Source organism: Tauraco erythrolophus, chromosome 2 (genome assembly GCF_009769465.1).
Source record: "Tauraco erythrolophus isolate bTauEry1 chromosome 2, bTauEry1.pri, whole genome shotgun sequence".
Classification (NCBI taxonomy): Eukaryota; Metazoa; Chordata; class Aves; order Musophagiformes; family Musophagidae; genus Tauraco; species Tauraco erythrolophus.
Window position 1 is genome coordinate 105,276,433 of NC_141466.1, and position 19,916 is coordinate 105,296,348.

Below are 19,916 nucleotides of genomic sequence, written 5' to 3' on the forward strand. Positions count from 1 at the left end.
GAGTCCTCCTCCTCCGTCTCCTGCCGGGCCGGCCCCGCAGCGCCTGCGCTGCCCGGGGGCCGCACCACCGGCCTTGAGCCCGGCGGGAGACGGCGGGAGTCGGCGCCCCGCCCCGCCCCGCCCCGCCCCGCCCCGCCCCGCCCCGCCCCGCCCCGCCCCGCCCCGCCCCGCCCCGCCCCGCCCCGCCCCGCCCCGCCCCGCCCCGCGGCTTCGGCTCCTCCCCCCGCCCCTCTCCCTCGGCGCTGGGCGGAGCCTCACCGCTCGCTTGCGCTGATTGGCTGGCTCCAGCCCCGCCCCCTCCGCCCCGCCTACATCCCGCTACCGTCGCCCTTCGGCAGCTAGCGCACGCGCACTATAGCTCGCCCTGTTAGGGTCCCTGCGCGGTGCCTGATTTAAAATGGTCGCCAACCTCCTTTTGAGACCGGCAGGCAACCAAGGGCGAGTCGCGTTCTCTCTGCTTGAGTAGAGATTCATGTATTTCGCCGGATTTTTTTTTTTTTACCCCGCCGCTTTGGCGGCTTCCCGGACTCACCGCTTGCAGGCGTTCGTGGCCGGGGCCTGCGAGCCGGCGGGCCCTTGCACGTTAAGGCGTCGCAAGAAGCCGGCTAGGGTCCTTCCCCTCGCGGCGTCGCAGCCGGTGTGCCGGTGGGAGCTCGCGTGCCAGTGGCGCCCACCATGTATTACAAGTTCAACGGCTTCACGCAGAGGCTGGTCGGGGCGGCGGCGTCCGCCGCCTACAATCCCCAGGTAACGGGGCCGCCGCCGCCACCCCCGCCCTGGGCGGCCTCGCGGCGGTGACCTTCGCCGCCCTCTTACCCCAGAGCCGCGGGAGGAGCCGGGCCCGCCGCGGCGAGCAGCTCTGGCTGCCGGGAGGGGCGACCGGGCTCGGGCCGAGCCCCGCGCCGGGGCGGCGGGCGCAAAGCGGGTGTCGCGGGGAGTCGGGGCTGCCGGGCGGAGGGCGCCGCGCCTGCCGGCCCCGGCCTCCCCGGCGGGGGTTTCGGCACCGACACCGGGTGGCGTTTGGGTGGCGTTTATGTGGCTGGGGAGGGATCTTCCGTGCCCTCCGTGCGCACCGCGGTGCGCCTGGCAAAGCTGGCCCGGCCTGTGACCTTGGGCAGCGCTTTGTTCCGCGGCGTGTCTCCTGGGTTGGTTTTGGGGCGCGTTGGATGTGCTAGCGGGAAACCGACACGCTTTGGTCGCGTAGAACCGCCCTTGAGGTAGAAGAGCGGCTGGTGGTGCTTTAGCGTTGCAGCTGGCAAATCTGAACAGCGCTGCGGTCAGTCCCCCCCCTCGCTTGTCTGCGCGTGCAGAAAAACTAATTACTGAGAGCATTAAAACCTTTGTTGGAGAGAGCACCCATCTATAGAAGTTTGTTTAAAGCAAAACGAAAAAAAGACTTTCGTCTGTGTGATGCTGACTTATTTTACAAAGCGTATACAGGTTAAAGGTTGAGGTAAACAGGCTTAGACTTTCCATATTTTACAGTTAAAATCAATGGTTAATTCTTTGGGAGCTGAGGGAGGGGAGAATTGGTCCTGATTATTACATCGGTCATTTGAAGACATTGAAGAGTTGCATATTGGTGGAAAAAAAAAATAAATCACAGAACTTGTTTGCTTTTATGTACCTCAACACAGATTTCTAAGTAACGCTAGGAAGACTTGGAATCTGATTCTGTCACTAGACGAGTGCAGTATAGGTGCTATACTGTGAGCTTCTGTAAAATCTCAAATTGTTTCAAGAGGCCCAGACCAACTACAAAGCTTTTCAGTATGATTTCTTCTGAAGTTAAGATGTTATAGTGTAGATGGATAGATAATTAGAAAGGTCAAGAGAACTGAATGATCACACTTAGCATAGTGGTTAATGGGTCATATTCTGCCAGGATGCTCACAAGTGGAATACTGCAGTTACTAGAAGACTTCATCAGTTACCTGGAGCAGGCAATAGAGTGCACTCTTGTAGAGTTTACAGAAGACGTGAAGGCAGTGGCTCCATGGCTCCAAAATGTTTCCAGTAGAGCTGCCATTCAGAGGGACCTGTCGAGAGTGGAGGAATGAGCTGACAGGAACACTTAGGAATTTCCATGAGGAAAAAAGGCCAAGTTATGCACATGGGAAGGAAGAGCCCCTAGCAAGGATACAAGCTGAGGACTGACAGGCTGGTGGGAGCAACTCTGTGGTAGAGACCCCAGAGGCACTGGCAGACTGCAAGCTGGGTATGAGCCAGCAGCGTGCCCTACCTGTAAAGAAGGCCAACAGCATCCTGGGCTGTGTCACCAGATGCATAGCCAGTAGATTAAGGAAAATTATGCTCTCTCTCTACTCAGCACTCACTGGATCACATGTAGGTAATGCATCCAGTTGTGGGCCCCCCCCCCCAGTATGGGGATGTTCTTAATCGACTGGAACAAGTTCAGCAGAGGTCATCAGGATGGTCAGGGGGGCTGGAGCACTTGCCCTTTGAGAAGCAGAGGAGGAAATGGAGTTTATTTCACCTGGAGAAGAGAAGGTGCAGGGAGGAAGGGGCAGGTTATCAAGATAATGGAGCCAGGCTCTGCACAATGGTGCATGATGGCTGGGTAAAAGACAACAGGCGTAAGCTACAACAAGAGAGGTTCAAACTGGATATAAGGAAAGACGTTTTCAAGGTGAGAACAGTCAGGCAGTAGAGCAGGTGCTTAAGGAGGTTGTGCAGTCTCCGTCCTTAGAGGCTTTCAAGGCCAGACTAGACAAAACCCACAGCAACCTGGTCTCACCTCAGTTTGGACTAAAGAGTGCTAGAGGGCCCTTCCATCCTCAATTAATGTATGATCTTAAGTAAATATTGAGGTACCAGTGATTTTCTCATATAGCAGTTTATATCCCAAGAAAATTTTTTTTCTCCTCTTTCCCCATCACTCTTTGGAAGGCTTCTTGGGGAGTGGGGATGCAGGGCACAGGGAAGAGCGAAATAAATAATATGTTCTGGTCTGAAAGTGTGTCAGTTCATCAAGAGTATGTCCAACAGGCACCTGTGCTAGAAAACGTTCTTGCTGCTATTGCAGTGTTTGGGGCACCTACCTCTTCTACACAAAGTTATACTCAAAGAATAAACAGTAATTGACACTTCACTTGTGTAGAGGAAAGCAAAGGCTAGGGTTACCATCAGGTGACAGGGAAGGGCTTCAAGCCCAAGGGGTAAAGTTCCTCGTTTCTGGAAGAATATAGCTTATAACCCTATGTATTAGAGTCTAGGTCATTGTGACTATTTTTCTGTAAATAATGCATCCTTTTTATGATCCTAAGAGAAAGGCCCCAACACAGAAATACAGAAAGCTTTGATAACCACCTGGAGTAAAGTTGTCCTAAGGACAGCACTCTTGGCTTTCGGAGCCCAGGCTGTGGAGTACTGCTACATTTCTGTTCAGCAGGCTCCATTACATTTTAACAATCATCCCATTTTAAGTACATCTTTATTTTTTACGGATTAAAAACGCAGAAGCAAGATAAGAGGGGAACACAGAATTCTCTGTTATCTCACATTCTGCTAATGAACATTAGATATGTATGAGTATCATTGCACTAGATACAGAAAGACACAATAAATTCTGAATTCTTGACATCTTCTAGATTAAAGTGCTGTAGTGTCATATATCAGAATTGGTTCATAAAGAGTCTGTGCAAAACTACCTTCACATATAGGTATTGTTACAGGTAGGGAGGAAAAAAAAAAGCCTAGATAGATCTCACTTCTGTGCTCTGCCAGGCAGGAAAGAGAGTGTCCAAGAAATACAAATACTTTTCTTCTACAACGTTGTAGTGATTTCTTTTTAGGTCATCATTGGGCATTGTATTTCATTTCAGTGTCATCACTGAAATGTTAAAACCCAATTTTTGAGAGAATATGGTTGAGAAGATGAGATTGTATCCAAGCAGGAGCATTTGACATAAGTCTTACGAATATTGTCTGGCTTTATAAATGTGGGGTTTCTTGATATTGATGAAAGAAACACTATCTTTCATATCTGGCTCACCATTGTCATGGCCTAGTCCTCAACTGTGGCACTCAAACGTGCTATGCAATAGAATAGCTACATTTAAAAAAGTTAACTTCAGTCCCTTTTTACAGCTTTTTGTTGTAATTTTTGTTTGTTTGTTTGACTCTACTCCCAGGTGACACTTTCAGATGCATGAGTCTGACAAAATTGTTTACAATAAATAGAGATTAAAATATGAAAGGAATAATGTAAGTAGGTGTTAAGTTCAACACAAAGTAAATTTTTTCCTGTTGATTTCATTGCTGTGTTTAATTAAACCATAGTTCAGCATGTAAAATTGTTTGCTTTTTATGCTTCTATCTGTCTTGATGTTTCTGGAAAAACGAGGACATCCTGCAGTTCCAATTCTGCTTGGTCAAATATGCAGTATAATAATTCCCTCTATTCTGCACTGTTACATCCTGATGCTTCCCAATGGAGTATTGTTCTGATGCAGCTTTAAGCTTGTTGTGGGCTAACAAACTATCAGTCAAAATGTATTTCAGTAATTCTTTTGCAGACAGTAACATAACTAACAGCTTATACTAACAAAAAAACGTCTCCTAGTCTGAAACCTGTATTGTTCTTTCCATCTCAGTCTTAGCATTCTTAAAAGACTTAATTTTGCATTTAGCAAAGTTATATAAAGTAGTATGACCAATGTAGCCTGTTTTAATAAATGGGAACTTCCTCAGCTAGTGCAGTTGAGGAGTCGAGTAAGTTTAAAAACTTATTAGGAGGATAATGACTGCCATAACCATAACAAATAAAAGCTGTTAATTCAAAGAGTTGGCTTGTGTTTAAAGTACAAATCGTGGGGCCAGTTTCAAATGCTGTTAGGTGAAGATGACTATATGAACTTTTGCCTATTTCTTCAAGGGTGACCATGATCCTAGTAGAAATTTAGTTACGGTCCCATATCTTCGCTTGATACAACATATTTTGCTTGTAGCTATTTAAAACCTCCACAAACCACAGATCTTTTGATTTTAGCTGTTAAGAATTGCTTGGAGCCCGTAAAGAAACTATAATGGTTAACCTTTTATGCTGTAGATGATACTTAAAATGTACCAAAAAAAAAAAAAAATTTACTTACGTGTGTCATTCCCATACAAACAAAGCCTTAAGTGATCTTGCCTAAAAGCCTCCTTGTGTTAGTGGTAACAAATATCTTTAACCTTATGACAATGAGGTATGTTCTACTGTGAAGGACCTGCTATTTAGGTTAGAAGTGTCTAGGTTCATCAAGTTCATAAAAGTTACTTCAATGCATTTTCTGAAATAATAATTCTCAGTTTAACTTTCTTTCCTGTTTCCCTTTTTCATTTTGGTCCTTACCTCAGTTTTCTCTACTTTGTCATTCTCTGATCCATTTGAGCAATTCACCTAACTTTTGAAAACTTAAGTCTGGTGCTATCTCCATTAAATTGTGCTCCACATCCTTAATTGTTTTGTGCTGTCAGGAAAACGTAAATCCAGCTTGGGAATTCATGCTAGCAAGGCATAAGTTTGTTCTAACTTTGAGCATGTTGGCAAACCAATAGATAGATTGGGTCCTGAGACCTTCAGACCTCTGACAGGAAAATGAACACACTTTACGGAGGGGTAGGCAGATAATTTTGTTTGTCAAATGCTGAAGTCCTTAATGAAAGGTCAGGGCGTGTAGCTAATCTGAAACAACAAAGTCATTGCCGTAGCATTTGATGAAATCAGCTGGTATTGGCTCTTCTATACAAGTAGATCTGTTGTACTTTGTCCAAGAATTGGAAGAAATTCCCGATAACATGATTAAGAATAAAAGATTAACACCTTAATATCAGAAGAGGAATTATCAATGTGAAACATTTTCTTATGAACCGTAGGTCAAATGTGTAGAGGCATTCATTCCTCAGTTCTATCTTGATTGTGTGAGGCTCTGATGTTATTAAATAAACCTGCAATTTTAGTCATGTTAAATACAAGTGACAATTAACGGTTGTTTAAGGAGTCTTAATAACTTGCTTAAAAAATGATCTGTGCTGAAATTCTTACGTGTAGTACTGAGGATTTCTCTTCAGCCACGCTAAGCTTAGCAAGCACCTCGGTGTGAGATAAAGCACTTGCTGCTTTCTCTCAATACAGACAAGTACCTAGTTGAAACAGCCACCAGGTTACACTAATTTACCTGAGCTTGGATGGAGCTGACCACAAAATTCACAATTCATGGATGGAATTCAAGTGGAATTTTATGTTGGGATGAGGGAACCCGATTAAAGCAGTGTCTGCGTTAGGCAAACTGAGTTGTGTCTCTTCAGCAGTGTGTGTTTTGTTGGTACTCTTTCCTGAAGCCAATGAACCATATTAATGATTTTTATTTAAATTGCCACGTGATGTTCTTAATGGGCACCATGCTGCTTTGGAAGTAATTTACAACACTACACTGATTATTATGTGAGTTTTCTGAAATGGTTTAATTTGATTTTATGATGAAATTAGTCCAGTCAGGTTTGAATCTCCCATGGCTCCAAAAGAAGGGGATCTTACAACTATCTGAACAGGAATGTAGTGCTAAAGCCTGTAAACGTATGTGATAATTTACAGTTGTGAACACAACTGATTTCACTATTCTAATAGTAATCAGTAGAGTGTCTTGCATACAAGTGGTATCCTGTAGAGGCAGGAGTTTTAGTGCTTGTAACAAATGGTAGAAGTTGCTACCTTCATTTTTAAGCCTCCTATCTGTGAGTTTAGAAGTGATGAAAGAAGTATTTTTATGATGGAACTGTTTGAAGTAGTTTGCAGCTTACTCCAATCCTCAGTTTTTATATGCTACAGATAGCTCATGAAATAAAGTAGACATGATCACAACAAGCAGGAATTGCAATGATCTAGTAACTGTTGAAGCAATCTCAGAGACTGCTCCTGAAGAAGTTGGGCCCTCAGGAAGGCAAAACCGAGATTCAGAAGGGGAAACTTAAAGGAAGATGAAAGATGCACATTACTGTGATGGTAACAGTCAAGAAGGCAGGAAAAGTTTTGGAGAATAAGTCACCTGCACATTTGGTATAAATATCTCTATTCTCTATTTCTTTCTATCAAATCATCAACCTTTTAAAAACAAATCTAATAAAGTACTTGCAGTTCTTATATACAAAAATACTGGTCCAAAATTGCTTTCTTCGTGTATTTTGACATAGCTGATACTTAGCCTTGAATATAGAGCCAGTAACTTCACCGGGCTAATAACAGTTTCTTAGATGCTTCCTTCTTACTGGTGTGACCAGAGCTGCTTAGTCTTAAGTAATTCAGTACTTACCTTCTGCCCAAGCCCCTTCAGTAGGAAGGCACTAGTTATTGACTGTATCAGAGAATCCAGTTTGGGCTGCTGTCCTTCAAAACATAACCAAGAAGGTCATGAAGGGATTCTAATATTCATTCAGGCACTAGGAAAGGTGGGAAGCTGGACCCATGTCTTCAGGATGGGGCCCTGAGAGCCATTTCATAGGCTGTTTTGGGATGTTGAGAAATCTAGTCTTTCTGTTGAAGATGCCTATTGAGGCAGAGAATTCAGAGAATTTACATATGGGGAAAAAAAATGTCTGGGCTATGGCAGGCATAAAAGAAAAAGAGTGCCAGTCTGCTTCCAGCTCCAAATATTGTTCAGGCAGTTCTCTTAAATACAAAACACATCAACTAGTCCTTTGAATAGAAACTAGAATTTCAGTGCAGCCTTGACTTGACCCATGGAGAGCAATTGCTGCATCTGTTTGTAAAGAAAACTTGTTGCTTAACCTACTTGTACAATGCTTTTAATTTCTGTGGCAAGTTAGAAGAAAAAAATTACAGCTGTTTCAGGAGCCATAATGTAAAATATCACTGCCGTGTGCCCAGGTGTAGCTGTTAAATCAAACTGTAATAATAAAGGCAAGGAGGCTACTTCATGATGGCTGTGACTTTGTGCACTTAATCTTATCCGTAGAACTGGATTACATAGTTTTTAATTATGGCAAACATGGAGTACAACTGTCTGAACTGAAAGGAAATTAAGTGATGCTGCTCCTGCGGAGCACATTGAGGGATAGAAAGCTGCAGCAGCATGTGAATTATAGGGTATAGTTACACCTGCATGAAATATCCACCATGTTGGGACTTCTGGAGTGTCCTTGAGCACCACTCACTACTTTTGTATGAAACAAGCAGTCTTAACTGTTTGGTTTTTTTCCCTCCCCTCCTCAAACTATATATCCATATTATTTAAAACTCAGTTATTTATGGCTACAGCTTGCAGCATTCAGGAGGGAGAGTGCAATGGAGTCTCCTCACTCTGTTTGACCCAAGCGTCAGGAATTCCCTGGTTCTAATCCCACTACTCAGGTAGAGCCCTAGATAGGCAGACTATGTGTGAAAAAAAAAAGCAGCAATATGACCCAGTACCAGCACGGAAAAACTTATGATAGCTATAAATTTATGTCATGAAGAAATCAGAAAGGAGGCTTCTGTTCTCTCTGTAAAGCCCTGACTCAAAGCTGTAGCTGAGAAATGAGTGGGCCAACAATGTGTCTTTAGCTCGTTGTCACAGGTCTTCATACCAGATAAATCATCTTTGGTAATGTATCCTTGTGATGATGGGCAGCGTGCCTGCCTGACGTGACAATTGGTACATTTGCAAATATTATGTACCTTGATATTTTAATCTTTATTTATGCAGGGGCTCAAACCAATAGTTTCCACTGAATCCCCAGCTCTGATTTTTGGGACAACAAGTAAACTTGCTTCAGATTTACCAGCAACTGATTCTTTCTTGGGTAAAAACAAGGTGCCAGACCTACAGAAACTTTTTCAGGTAACGACAACTTTGAGAGTAACTTAAAACTGGAGCGTGGGACATACCTTTCCTTATTTAAATGTGGCTAACTACTTTTGTCATTCTACAATACCAAAATTTTGTAAACTCTAGTTAGGAAAGTGTTAAGTGCAGTATAACCTATGTACTTGTAATATACTACCAGGTATATATGCCTTATATAGGAGATAAATACAGAAAGTGGGGAGTCTGGTAACGTTGTCTTTTCACCAGCCTCAGAAAATGCTTACTGTATTGACTGTTGGAAGCACTTTCTGGGAATCCAGAGCAGATCATTACTGTTTTGTGTATAATAATTTGAATGTTACTGAAGCTGTTTATAATGCAGTATAAGAAGAGCACAGTAAAGTTTTCAAAGCCAGTTTGTTAGCTATGCAATTTCTAAGCATACTAGGACTTTTCATAAAACAAATCAGTTAAGCATTTTTTTTTAATATCAGGAATGTGCTTAATATAACATACTCTTTTCTCTCTTACATGCCCCTTGCATTTGGAATGTGTCAGTCTGACTTGGTGAATAACCTTTTATATGTATCTCTTCACATTCTTTTGTTAGTGACACTTTTCCCATCCAGGTCCTCTTTAGAAATATTTCAAGATATATTCTTCCTGCCTGCACTTAACAGCTTTGGCTAACAAAATTAACGCACCTTTGCATTTATCTTGCTAAATGAAAAACACAGAATACACTTGATTGTAGATAGCCTGTTTATCAGGAGGTTTCCCTAGTGGAAGTCTCTTCGTTTACCTGAGGTAGCTTGTTCCTTGTGGCCTTGGTATGAATGTTCATTTCTCTTTTTTATTTGTTTTCTTTTTCAACTCTTCCCACAGAAAGCAGATGGACTGCCAGTACACCTGAAACGAGGCGTTCCAGATAAGCTGCTTTATCGGACCACTATGGCTCTAACAATAGGAGGGACTATCTACTGTCTAGTAGCACTGTACATGGCCTCACAACCAAGAAACCAAAAGTAAATGAACCACAACTCATGGGACTCGTGACACTTCTCTGAAGGACCTCCTGCATGTATCTCTGTGCACTTGCTTTAATTCTATGATCATATAGGGTTCATCATTCAGATCAAATTTCTTGGAGAAAATGTTTTTAAATCGGTTGCCTTATGTGTTCTAGAAATCAATATAAACAGACTTAAAGACAGCATCTTGACATATGGTTGTAGCTTTGCGTTTGTTGCCTTACAGGAATGTATGAACAGTTGGAGAAAGTTAAGTTTTTCCTTCTTTCCCTCCCCCAACTTAATGTTAGAGAGGGGACAGGACAAATACTTTGTGGGTTATACTTCTCATGCCTTAGTGGGAGGATGTTGCTGGTTTCCATAACAGTAAAAGCAAATAATTTAATTATTATAACATGCTGGTAACCTGTTTCTGTCATGCACAGCTTATTTTACATAAGCAGGTGGCAGTGGAACTTTTCCAAATACTGGTATATTGTTAAATATTTGTGACAAAGGACTTATCTCCTTGGAGCGTTCAAAGTGGATTTATTCTATAATTTAGCATCACTGTATACAGCAGAGTGCACCAGTATTATAGCATTAGTTATACCAGTTTTTGGACTTTCATTTGTCAAACTATCTTATTGTGCAATAAAGATAACTACATGACTAATAAAACAGGCAAGTCTTGAAAGTTTCAGACCACTTCAGCTGGCCTGATAGTGAAATAAACATATCAGTACACTTTTGTTTAAGTTCAACTTGCAGATCTCAAACCAGACAATTAATTCAGCTACCTTACTGTAATCTTTTTGAGATGGTAAGCCTGTTGAAACCCTCTCAGAAGTCACTGGGTGTTTTGCTATAATTTTTGGTGGAACAGGTCACCATCATAGCTCAGCTGTGTGTTACTTTCAGTGCACGAACATATCTATGTACACACATACACACATTTTCTTTTCTGTGTGGGTGGGAGAGCAGCCAATAAAACTCTTTATTCATTCGCTTTCCCTTGTAATAGCATAGCCTTGAACTGCAAGTTTCACACAAGTCTTCACAAAAAGCATCCTCTAATTTGATAGATCCTCCTCTGTCTGTGAACACGAAGTATTCAGTCTTGGTCACCCAGGCTCTAGATAAGCATGGATTCACTAAACTCTGTAAAGACTCATCTCTCCTAGAACTTTGTGGAAATCACCTTCCGTGGAAATCACCTTCCATGTAAATAAGGAAAACAGTTGATAAAGGAACCTAAAATTCCCATTTCTTCAGTCTTTTACTAAAAACATTCTGATTTTTTTCTAGTCAAGTTATATCAAAGCCTTGTTACCGTTCTGTAGGAAAGAAAATAGCTGCTTGTACTGTGATCTCAGGTTTCAGTCAATGTGGGTATTTCAGGGCGGGAGAGATTAAGTCACTGAAAAAGAAATTTGTAAGGACAGCAAGACTCAAAGAATAGCAGAGAATAATTGAGTTCTCCAGGAATTAACAGCTGTGTTGCCTCTACTGATAAAATATTAAATGTTTTTATCCTCAGTAGCTCATGCTTCCATGGCACTAAGAATCTTGTGCTGTAGGCTGTTCAATCCTATTTAAAAAAAGGAAAGGAAAGAGAAAGCAACGTGTAGGGTATTGTCTGTCTTCTGTGCATATCATATTAAGCACTGCCTACAAGAATCTTCTAATAAAGGATACTTTGCCCACAGACTTCACAGGTAGATTTTCATGAGGATGAGTTTTGCTCAGAGAATTTCTATGCTCTTAGCTTTGGTGTGTTTTGGTTTTTTTTTTAGAAAAACAACTATTACAGAGTTCACGTAAAAGGTAACTTTCTGCTTGTTGCTAAGGCAGGTGAGGATAAAGTAACTAAACTGTTACCCCATAGCTCATTAACCAGTGGAAATACTCTTCCAAATACTTGTGGAAAGAACAACAACAGAGACTTATCACTCAAGTCCACCTTTCTTAAAGGGAACTCAGCTAGGAGATTGTGTTCATGTATTGCTATAGAGGTCATACTTGGAGCTAAGGCTATCAGAATCGTCTTCCTATTGCCCTGGGTCTAGCTTTTTCCACATCTTTGTCAGTAGCTAAAACCACACATGCTAAAAGGAAAAGAAAACACCATCAAATTTTGTAAATAACCAGATACTAGATAATCCATTGTTTTCTTTGTTTTCACAGTGTTTGGATTTTGAAAAACTATTTTCACTTTGCCCTTCTCAAAAAAAGCTGACCCAGTTGAAGCAGGATGAGAATGCTGCTTCTGCTTGTCAGATTCACGTCCCTGGTTCAGCTGGAGGTTAAAGAACAAAGAGGCAGAGGCACTGCTCATCTGGAGCTGTGGGGCAGGGCTCCAGTCATGAGAGGAAGAGGAGACTGCATTTCTATATTCCCACAGTAAAGCGCTCTGAAGAACACGAAAGCTTGCAAGCTCTAACCAGAAGGTTAGGCTGCGGCAGCAAAATCTTGCCTCTTTTCTTGGTTAGTTTCAAGATCATCATGAAGAAATTACAACATGGTAAATCCTTTTCCTTCCTAGGAAAAAAGCTCTGTTAAATATCTATTAAAAGTATTTCTGATGCTAGATGTCTGTGAGGATTCAAGAGCATTTCAGTGTTTTGAATTATTGTTTGAGACAGAGAGACCTGATCTTATTCTTAAACCTTCAAGACACCCTTACCTTTAAAAGTAGTCTGTCCCTGGCCTGATGTTAACTACAGTCTTAAAGTGAGGAGAACGCGGAGCGAGTTGCAGTGTCAAGAAGGCTACTTCAATATTTTGAGTTGTCATCCCCAGAAGTAGGAATCTGACTTGGGTACTACAACTTCATTATATGTATGTTACATTCTGCTTTTTTTAAAGACCTTCTCAGTTTTGTTTTAGAAATTATGCAACCTACCAGCACCAAGAACTGAGAAAACAAGATGCATTTTTAAGCGATAGCTTATACTATAGTGTTTTGGCTTGAATGCACTGTAGAGAATAAATTATAATAAGCTTTCATACCCCAAGGGTGCTGAGTTTGGAAGGGAAAGCCGATGAGATTTACAATACTCAAGAAGAAAATTATCTCATGGATAATCATCCATCCCCCATAGCATTATCTTATTGTTGAGAGACAGTGGTTTTCCTTCTTAAATGATCTCTCCGGCAACCTAAATTCAGTAGTTATATCGTTGTAATGGTTTTTAAATAAGATCTCACTCTCTACTTTTTATGTGGGAGTAGTAGAGTAAATGCACTTGAGAAGATGTTGATAATAGGTACGTATGTCTTTCTGCTGATTTAAAACTAAAAGTATGTTAAGGAGAGGATTCTTCCACAGTATTTCAGTGCGACCATACCTTCTCAACCTGCTTTTACCTTAACATTTTTAATTATCAATAGACTGGTTATTTCAATACTAAGACATTAATTGGTGAAGCTTGTCAAATTAAAAGGCACTGTAATGAATAAAAGCAAGAGAAACTAGGAAAACAGGAATCTAATCTTACAGTAATCAAAAAGCTGAAGAGAGTGTTTAAGATCTGTTTCCTCACACCTATATTCATAGTACTTACTCCCTCTTTGCCCTACTTCCTCCAAATTCAAGCCTTCCAAGAAGCTTCAGAAGAGTCACAGATACAGTTTTTTCCCACTCCTGTTGCAAACCATTACCCTTGCAGATCGTAAAAGTTAAAAAAAATTGAAATGCTTTTACACAAAGAAAAAAATGCATGTTAGATAAGTTACATGTAAAACCATGCTAAGCTGTTCTAAACTAAAAAAAGTTACAAGCTACCTGCATTTTATGACATAGTATACTAACCTTTTTCCCCTCTCTAGCCCTTAACCTCCGTCACAAATTTCACAGGAAGCCGAAGTTTGATCTCTGTTTTAAAATCGAAAGTGGGAAGAACTTTCCTGTCATCTAAACATTAATTTTAGCAATAGGCATGAAAAACAACCTTGTAAGTATTTTACATATCCAGTACTAATTGCATCTTAGTTTATTAAAGATTACTTAATTTGAATCGCTTCCAGTTAGCTGCAGTGCAAGCAATGTGCAGATTGCTAAGAAGTAGAAGCGTTATTTGCTGTGAAAAGGAGTGCAAGCATGCCTGTGGATCAGGGAATAAGATATACGCTATCAAGTATCAGTATGGCATCTCACTAGTACCAGATCTTACCTACTGGTGCTTCTTATATGATCCTAGACTGCTTTTGGGTATGGGAGTAGAGAGAAGGAGCCATTTTATGTGTACACCCCAAAATACAAGAAAATTAAATTCAAGAGTGTTTCTCCCTGCTCCCAGACTTGCAGGCAGCCCGTATCTGGCCTACAAAAAGGCGTTCATCATCCTTTGGCTCCAAAGAGATGATACTCTGTGCTAAAACATGGCTTTGCCCAGTGGATCCAGTGCTCCAAAACTAGGGGGTGGGAGGGAGGGAGAAATATTTTGCCTCACTTCATGTCAGCTGCATACCACCATCACTTTTTTCCCTTCCTCACTCCTGCATTTTTATTGAAGACTGAAAAGTTTTCTAGTTTACACTTCATTTTCCTCACAGCATTTAAAAAATATTTTGTGCCACAAAGGAATTAAATTGTTTCTAAGTGCTTCAAGGGAACTTCTGAAATACATCAGAAAGTATTCGTTTGTCACATGTATTTTTATTCTACGAGTTAAAACAAGCCCTGGATGTCTCCTTTGTGAAGTATACGATCCTGTCAACCCAGCAACTCACGTCTGCTCCTGGTACGCAGGTGAACCCCTTACTACAGTGGCAGGTCTTTGAAGAAGCTGTTATACATGTATGCAAACGTAGGGGCATCAAAAGACTTGCTGCTTCCAAGCACCTGACTGTATTTCAAAGAAATACAGGATATACTTCTTCCCTGCAACATTCTTACACTTTGAGCCATGTTACCTCGAATATATATTATACCCATTTTTATATCTTAAATTCAGTCACATCTGTTAGCTATTAATTGCTTATGGTATGGTGCTACCTTAAACAGATTCTCTTTCTGATTTCATCACTGAGCTCTAATTTTGAGCACCCAAAATTAGAAATTTAAGCATTAATTATGATGTGTCTGTTACAAAACTTTCACTTGAGACGTAGAGCAGAGACAGCAGAGTTCTGTGCAACCTGCTACTGTAAACCAGATGTTCTTCCAACCACATAAAGCCATCCTTAGCATTTGGCATAGTTCCTCTTGTAACATGTAAGGAAGATCCTCTGTGTAATCTTTAGCTGCTTTCCTACTCACAAGAGAAGATTGAGGATTGTCTAAACCACAATACCACACAAGTGTAAATTGGTTCTTCCCTTAAACTAAAGCCATAACAGTGCTTCTTTGGAAGGAGGCAAGGAGAGCACGTTTGAAGGAGTGGAGAGGTCGTGTCAATTCCACCAACTTGATCCTGACTTGTGGCCAAGAGAGCAAAACTAATGAATGCAGATTTTCTGTCATAAAGAGCAAGTGCTGCTTGTTAAAGCTTATTCTTGCATAAGCCTCAGGAAAATGTATTAGTCTTCTAATTGGAACTGATTAAGCAACTCTGCTCGTATGCATGATAAAAAACACACTTGAGCATACTCATTGTTAGCAGCATGACCCTGCAGAATTAACAGGAGTCAAGACTTCAGGCTCTCATAAAACAACAGCAGCAGCAAAACCCTGTGTTGCAATAAAGCAGGCTGGAGTCCACATAGGTCTACCAAGATGTGGGGAAATCTATCAAAGAGCTTATAGCACTGTGCCCTTCTTACGCTCTCTTTTCAGAAAAGCATGTTTTAAAAACAGACCAGAAGGATGATTTCTGGCCATCTCAGAGACTGGTTTCCCAGAATTTTACTTGGAAGCCTTTTCTAAAGCTCTGTAACAGCTTTTCATGGCCACTGAAGAATGGCTTGCTAGACAAAGATCCAAACTTTTTTTTAGAAATGCTCTCGGCTGTTCAGAGCCCAATAGATAAAACATATCAGGTCTGCCGGCAGAGAAGCTGTGTACTTGATCCCTCTGTACTCCAACATGTAGAAAATGTAATCACAATACAATCCAAGTGTGACAATATTAAAATGTTTGAATAATTCAGAGAGGCACATGCCCTTCAAGAAATTTATCATCTTTGTGTGGCATATTTTTTACTTTCACTGACCAACGGGTTGCAAAAAAACCCTATGTAATACGGATTTCCTGGATTACAGACTCAAATCTCATGTTCTTTATTTAAATTGTATGGGATAAGCCAAACTGAGTAAAAATAGGAAAATCTGTCAGTAGCAGTATTAACTAGAGTTGTCCCTTCTCCCTAGTTTGCTGCCCCTCCTTCCCGGGAGCGGACGTCAGTGCCTGTGGTTTTCCTGCTGCCTTTTCTGGGAGCAAGAAGCAACAAGCAATCATGTACCTATTCACATGTATGATTTTTCTTGCTTCTAGAACAAGGGAGATTGGGTGGCCATAGAGTAACAGACTTGTTTCCATGACACCCATGGCTTTCCTGGTGCGTGCAACCAAACAGCTCGACTGCAGTTTTCTCTGAAACTGTAGCACCTTGCATGCCTGACTGGCCTCAGGAAGGGAAGATCTTCATGAATACTCTGGCTGGTCAACAGCAGGCTCAGCTGCCACAGCTGGCACTTAGGTACAAGCAGCAAGAGAAAAGGGAAAGTGATACTGGCTGTCTCTGGAAACAAGGCCATCAGGACTACATGAAGAGATCGCCTGTGAAGAGCGCCATGGAATGCCGGCAGGAAGGCCACTTGTGACTATGTGTCAGATGGTTATTCCATATATATATTTATTCCATGTATAGATAGATAGATATGTGTGTATACACTATTTCAATTTCAAAGTTTTGGGTTTTCAAAATTTAGCAACTTGCACCAGCTAGATGACAGTCCATTGCGTGCACACTTGTATATGCCCTGTAGTTTTTACATACTTAAATGACTATCCGACATACACATTTCATCAGTATTACTGATCTGTGTTTATCTTCTTATCTCTGTAAATTTTAATTGGCTGCATAAGAGTCTTCAAGTGCTACATGAAGCCTAAACTGCTGTTTTGACTTCCATTGCTTTTATAAACTATTTCTACTAAGCATTTGCTGGATAGAGCTATATGGTTTCTCACCTTGTATGAACAGTTCTGCTCCTAAAAACTGAGCCTAAAAGTTGCTGAACCTGGTGCATGAATGAGCAATTACGTGATTTCTCAGGACTAACACGCAGATATGTGTCCACGAGGCCTGCAGGTTTAATACTGTTTTTCAGTTGCACTTCAGAAAAAATATATTTCCAGGAGCAGCAATAAATAAGCAAACAGAATCCAACACCTGTAACAAAACATTTTGCCTGTTCTGCACCACTGGCTTGAAGAAGTTGAAGTATGGAAGACTCAGTAAAACCTGTCTTCTCAAGGCAAAGGAGAGGTTTAAAAAAAGAGTATGGTTTTATCCAACCTGTTGAAATCCACTCCAGACAACATGGAATTTTGTTACTGCACTGTTTACCTTTGGATTTTAGCATACACAAGGCAAAAAATGCATTACTACCCCTTTTTCTCATTAAATAATGGTTTCAGTTTTACATGGTGAAGAGGTGAATGATTCCTCTCCTACAGCTGTGAACGCTGGAGACATAACCTCCTCAGGTTTAATTCCTACTGGCAAAATCTAGACCAAAGTGGAGATGGTACACATGAAAGAAGGAAGTCCTTTATGTTTCTGTTACAATGATCTGTTACACAAATATTCAAGGTTAGGGTGAAGAGCATTAGGAAGGGAAAAAAAATAACAAAACAAAAAACAACACACCACAAAAACACCCAAAAAGCAAAAACCCTGGCAGTTTCTGTCCGTTTTTACAGATTATAACAGGAAATCCCTAGAGATTTTTCCCCTCTCAAAATTCCTTTCACATTTCATCTCTCCCTATCAGAAAGATCAAGTAGCAGAGAGCAATTTCTTTCATATGAAGCAGTTTGTAACAGGCAGTTTGTATCTGCAGCTCCAGACACAGGACTCGTGCTGACGTCAATGGAAGTGCTAACTATGAATTTGTGACAGTATATGTGACCCAGTTTGATGCTCTTTTGGGACTGGAAAGTTAACAGGACACAGAGTATAGATCAAACCATAGAACAACTGTACTAAAACGGTCTTTTTGCCATCCGAGATATCCCACATAAATCTGTATTGTCATACCTGCCTGATGAAACAAGTAAGTTCTCATTTTCCTGTCTGTAGAGACAATATAACCTAGAGGCTGCAAGTTGGGTAACATTGCTTGGGTTTAGATCACCCCCTGTGATGAGACTAAAGGATTTAATAAAAGCACTGTTTGCATATGGTAGACTCTCAGCCAACCATTTACCGAACACTGTTACAGCAGTCACCAAAAGTATCTCTTTTTTTTTTTTTAAAAAAAAAACTAAATAAACTTACAGGATTTTTCACTAAGTAGCAAGTAATTTATAAACCTAGGATGCTGATTTGACTCCCCCTACAAGGACAAACATGCTTTGGCTGATCCTGGTGCTACCACCTTGCTTCAATTTGTTTTATTTTTCAGATCTGATTTTCCCTGTTGGGGTAAAAATAAAGAGTGCAAGAGTTGTATGAAAAAAATCTATCATTGCTTAAGTGTGCAGAAGGAGCAAGAACTAGTCTTGTACAACTAAGATTGAAAGGCCCTCAGTTATTTCATAAGGTATTTCTATAGATACAAAGCTACTTGAAGCTTTGTATTATATTTTGTATATAACACCATTTACAATTTTTGGTTTGATCGAGGTCCTTTTGATTTACTGATAGCACTCATTGCAATACACCCAACTATGTCATTGAAGCCAAATATTACAGACCATGTGAATTTTGGCTGGAGTTTCACCTCAGTGATACATGAAAAAGGGTTGCAGAATCTGATATAGAAGTAACTGCATTATTTGCTATGATTTTTGCAACAAAGGACAACTTACGATGAAACTCACTGGAATAAATCTGAAGTGTATTTAGGTTTACTCTGAAACCACCTTTAACTCGTACAAAGTCAGTTATCTAAAATACAGCAGCATTTTTAAATAGCAATGGCATTAACAATTATAAGCAACTTCACAGTTGTGTTTCTGGTGAGCAGTTGGGTTTTGTAAGCCAGAAGAGACCATCAAATCTGGCAGCCTGAATGGCCACAGAGCATCATCTTGTCACTATAAATTTTATTTTTGTAGAATTTAGGACAAGCTCTAATATTAATTGCAATAGCTCCATTTTTAGAATAGAGAAATGCAAAACGGTCCTCTATTTCTAGCTATTTGTATCATTTTGGTTACAAATCAAATGTGATTTACTCTATTAATCCTTCATTAACAGCATTTTATTAGGAATGAACTATGCGGGGTATTCATTTCAATACCTCAAGAAAAGGTTTGACATGTATTTCATGGCTTGCACAAGAGGAATTGGAGGGAGTGCGGAGTGCAGAGTGAGAACCAGGTCTCTGTTTTGTCTGCTGCAATTGTTATATCTGTTCAAAGTAAACTTGGGATAATGACATTTTAATTCAGTAGCCAGCTAGGGCTAAGAAAAATTCTGGGGCATTTCTATTTCAAGTTGATCTTAAAGAAGTTCATTTAATTTGAAAAAAACTTACTGATCTCAAGTAAAAAAAAAAAAAAGGAAAAAAATGAGTGAGGTTTTACAGTGAATATTTTAGGTTTTACTAAAACTAGACTAGTATACATGAGCTGAAACCCAGACTCTGCTTCATAAAGGCAAAACTGAAAGAGGCATTCAAAGAACACAAATGATAAATATTATGACACTGAATTTCCCTGCAACATTCCCCTAAAACGTCCAAACTATTATGCAAAGTCATCATCCAAATAGTTTTACTTCTTACTGTTCAATTAGGGCTAATACAAATAATTACATTTACAACGGAGACATTGGTCTAGGAGTGGATGGCAGAGGGCAGACCTTCCACTACAGACCATTAAGGGTTCTGCGTGAGTAGAGGCTTATTTCTCTTGGAAGGCACCGAGGGTATTCAGACATCTTGGTGAAGAGGGTTATTTGTTTGCAAGTGTTTCTCAGACAAA

General features: G+C 40.7%; 1 protein-coding gene across 1 annotated transcript; it reads left to right on the top strand.

Moving 5' to 3' along the window:
* The first annotated feature begins 633 nt into the window (after positions 1 to 633).
* Positions 634 to 10,554, top strand: COX7A2L (cytochrome c oxidase subunit 7A2 like). The gene is made up of 3 exons (XM_086628952.1): positions 634 to 747; positions 8,706 to 8,840; positions 9,693 to 10,554. The coding sequence occupies exons 1-3, from the start codon at positions 676 to 678 to the stop codon at positions 9,834 to 9,836; spliced, it is 351 nt and encodes a 116-aa protein (XP_086485078.1). The 5' UTR covers positions 634 to 675; the 3' UTR covers positions 9,837 to 10,554.
* The last annotated feature ends 9,362 nt before the right edge of the window (positions 10,555 to 19,916 follow it).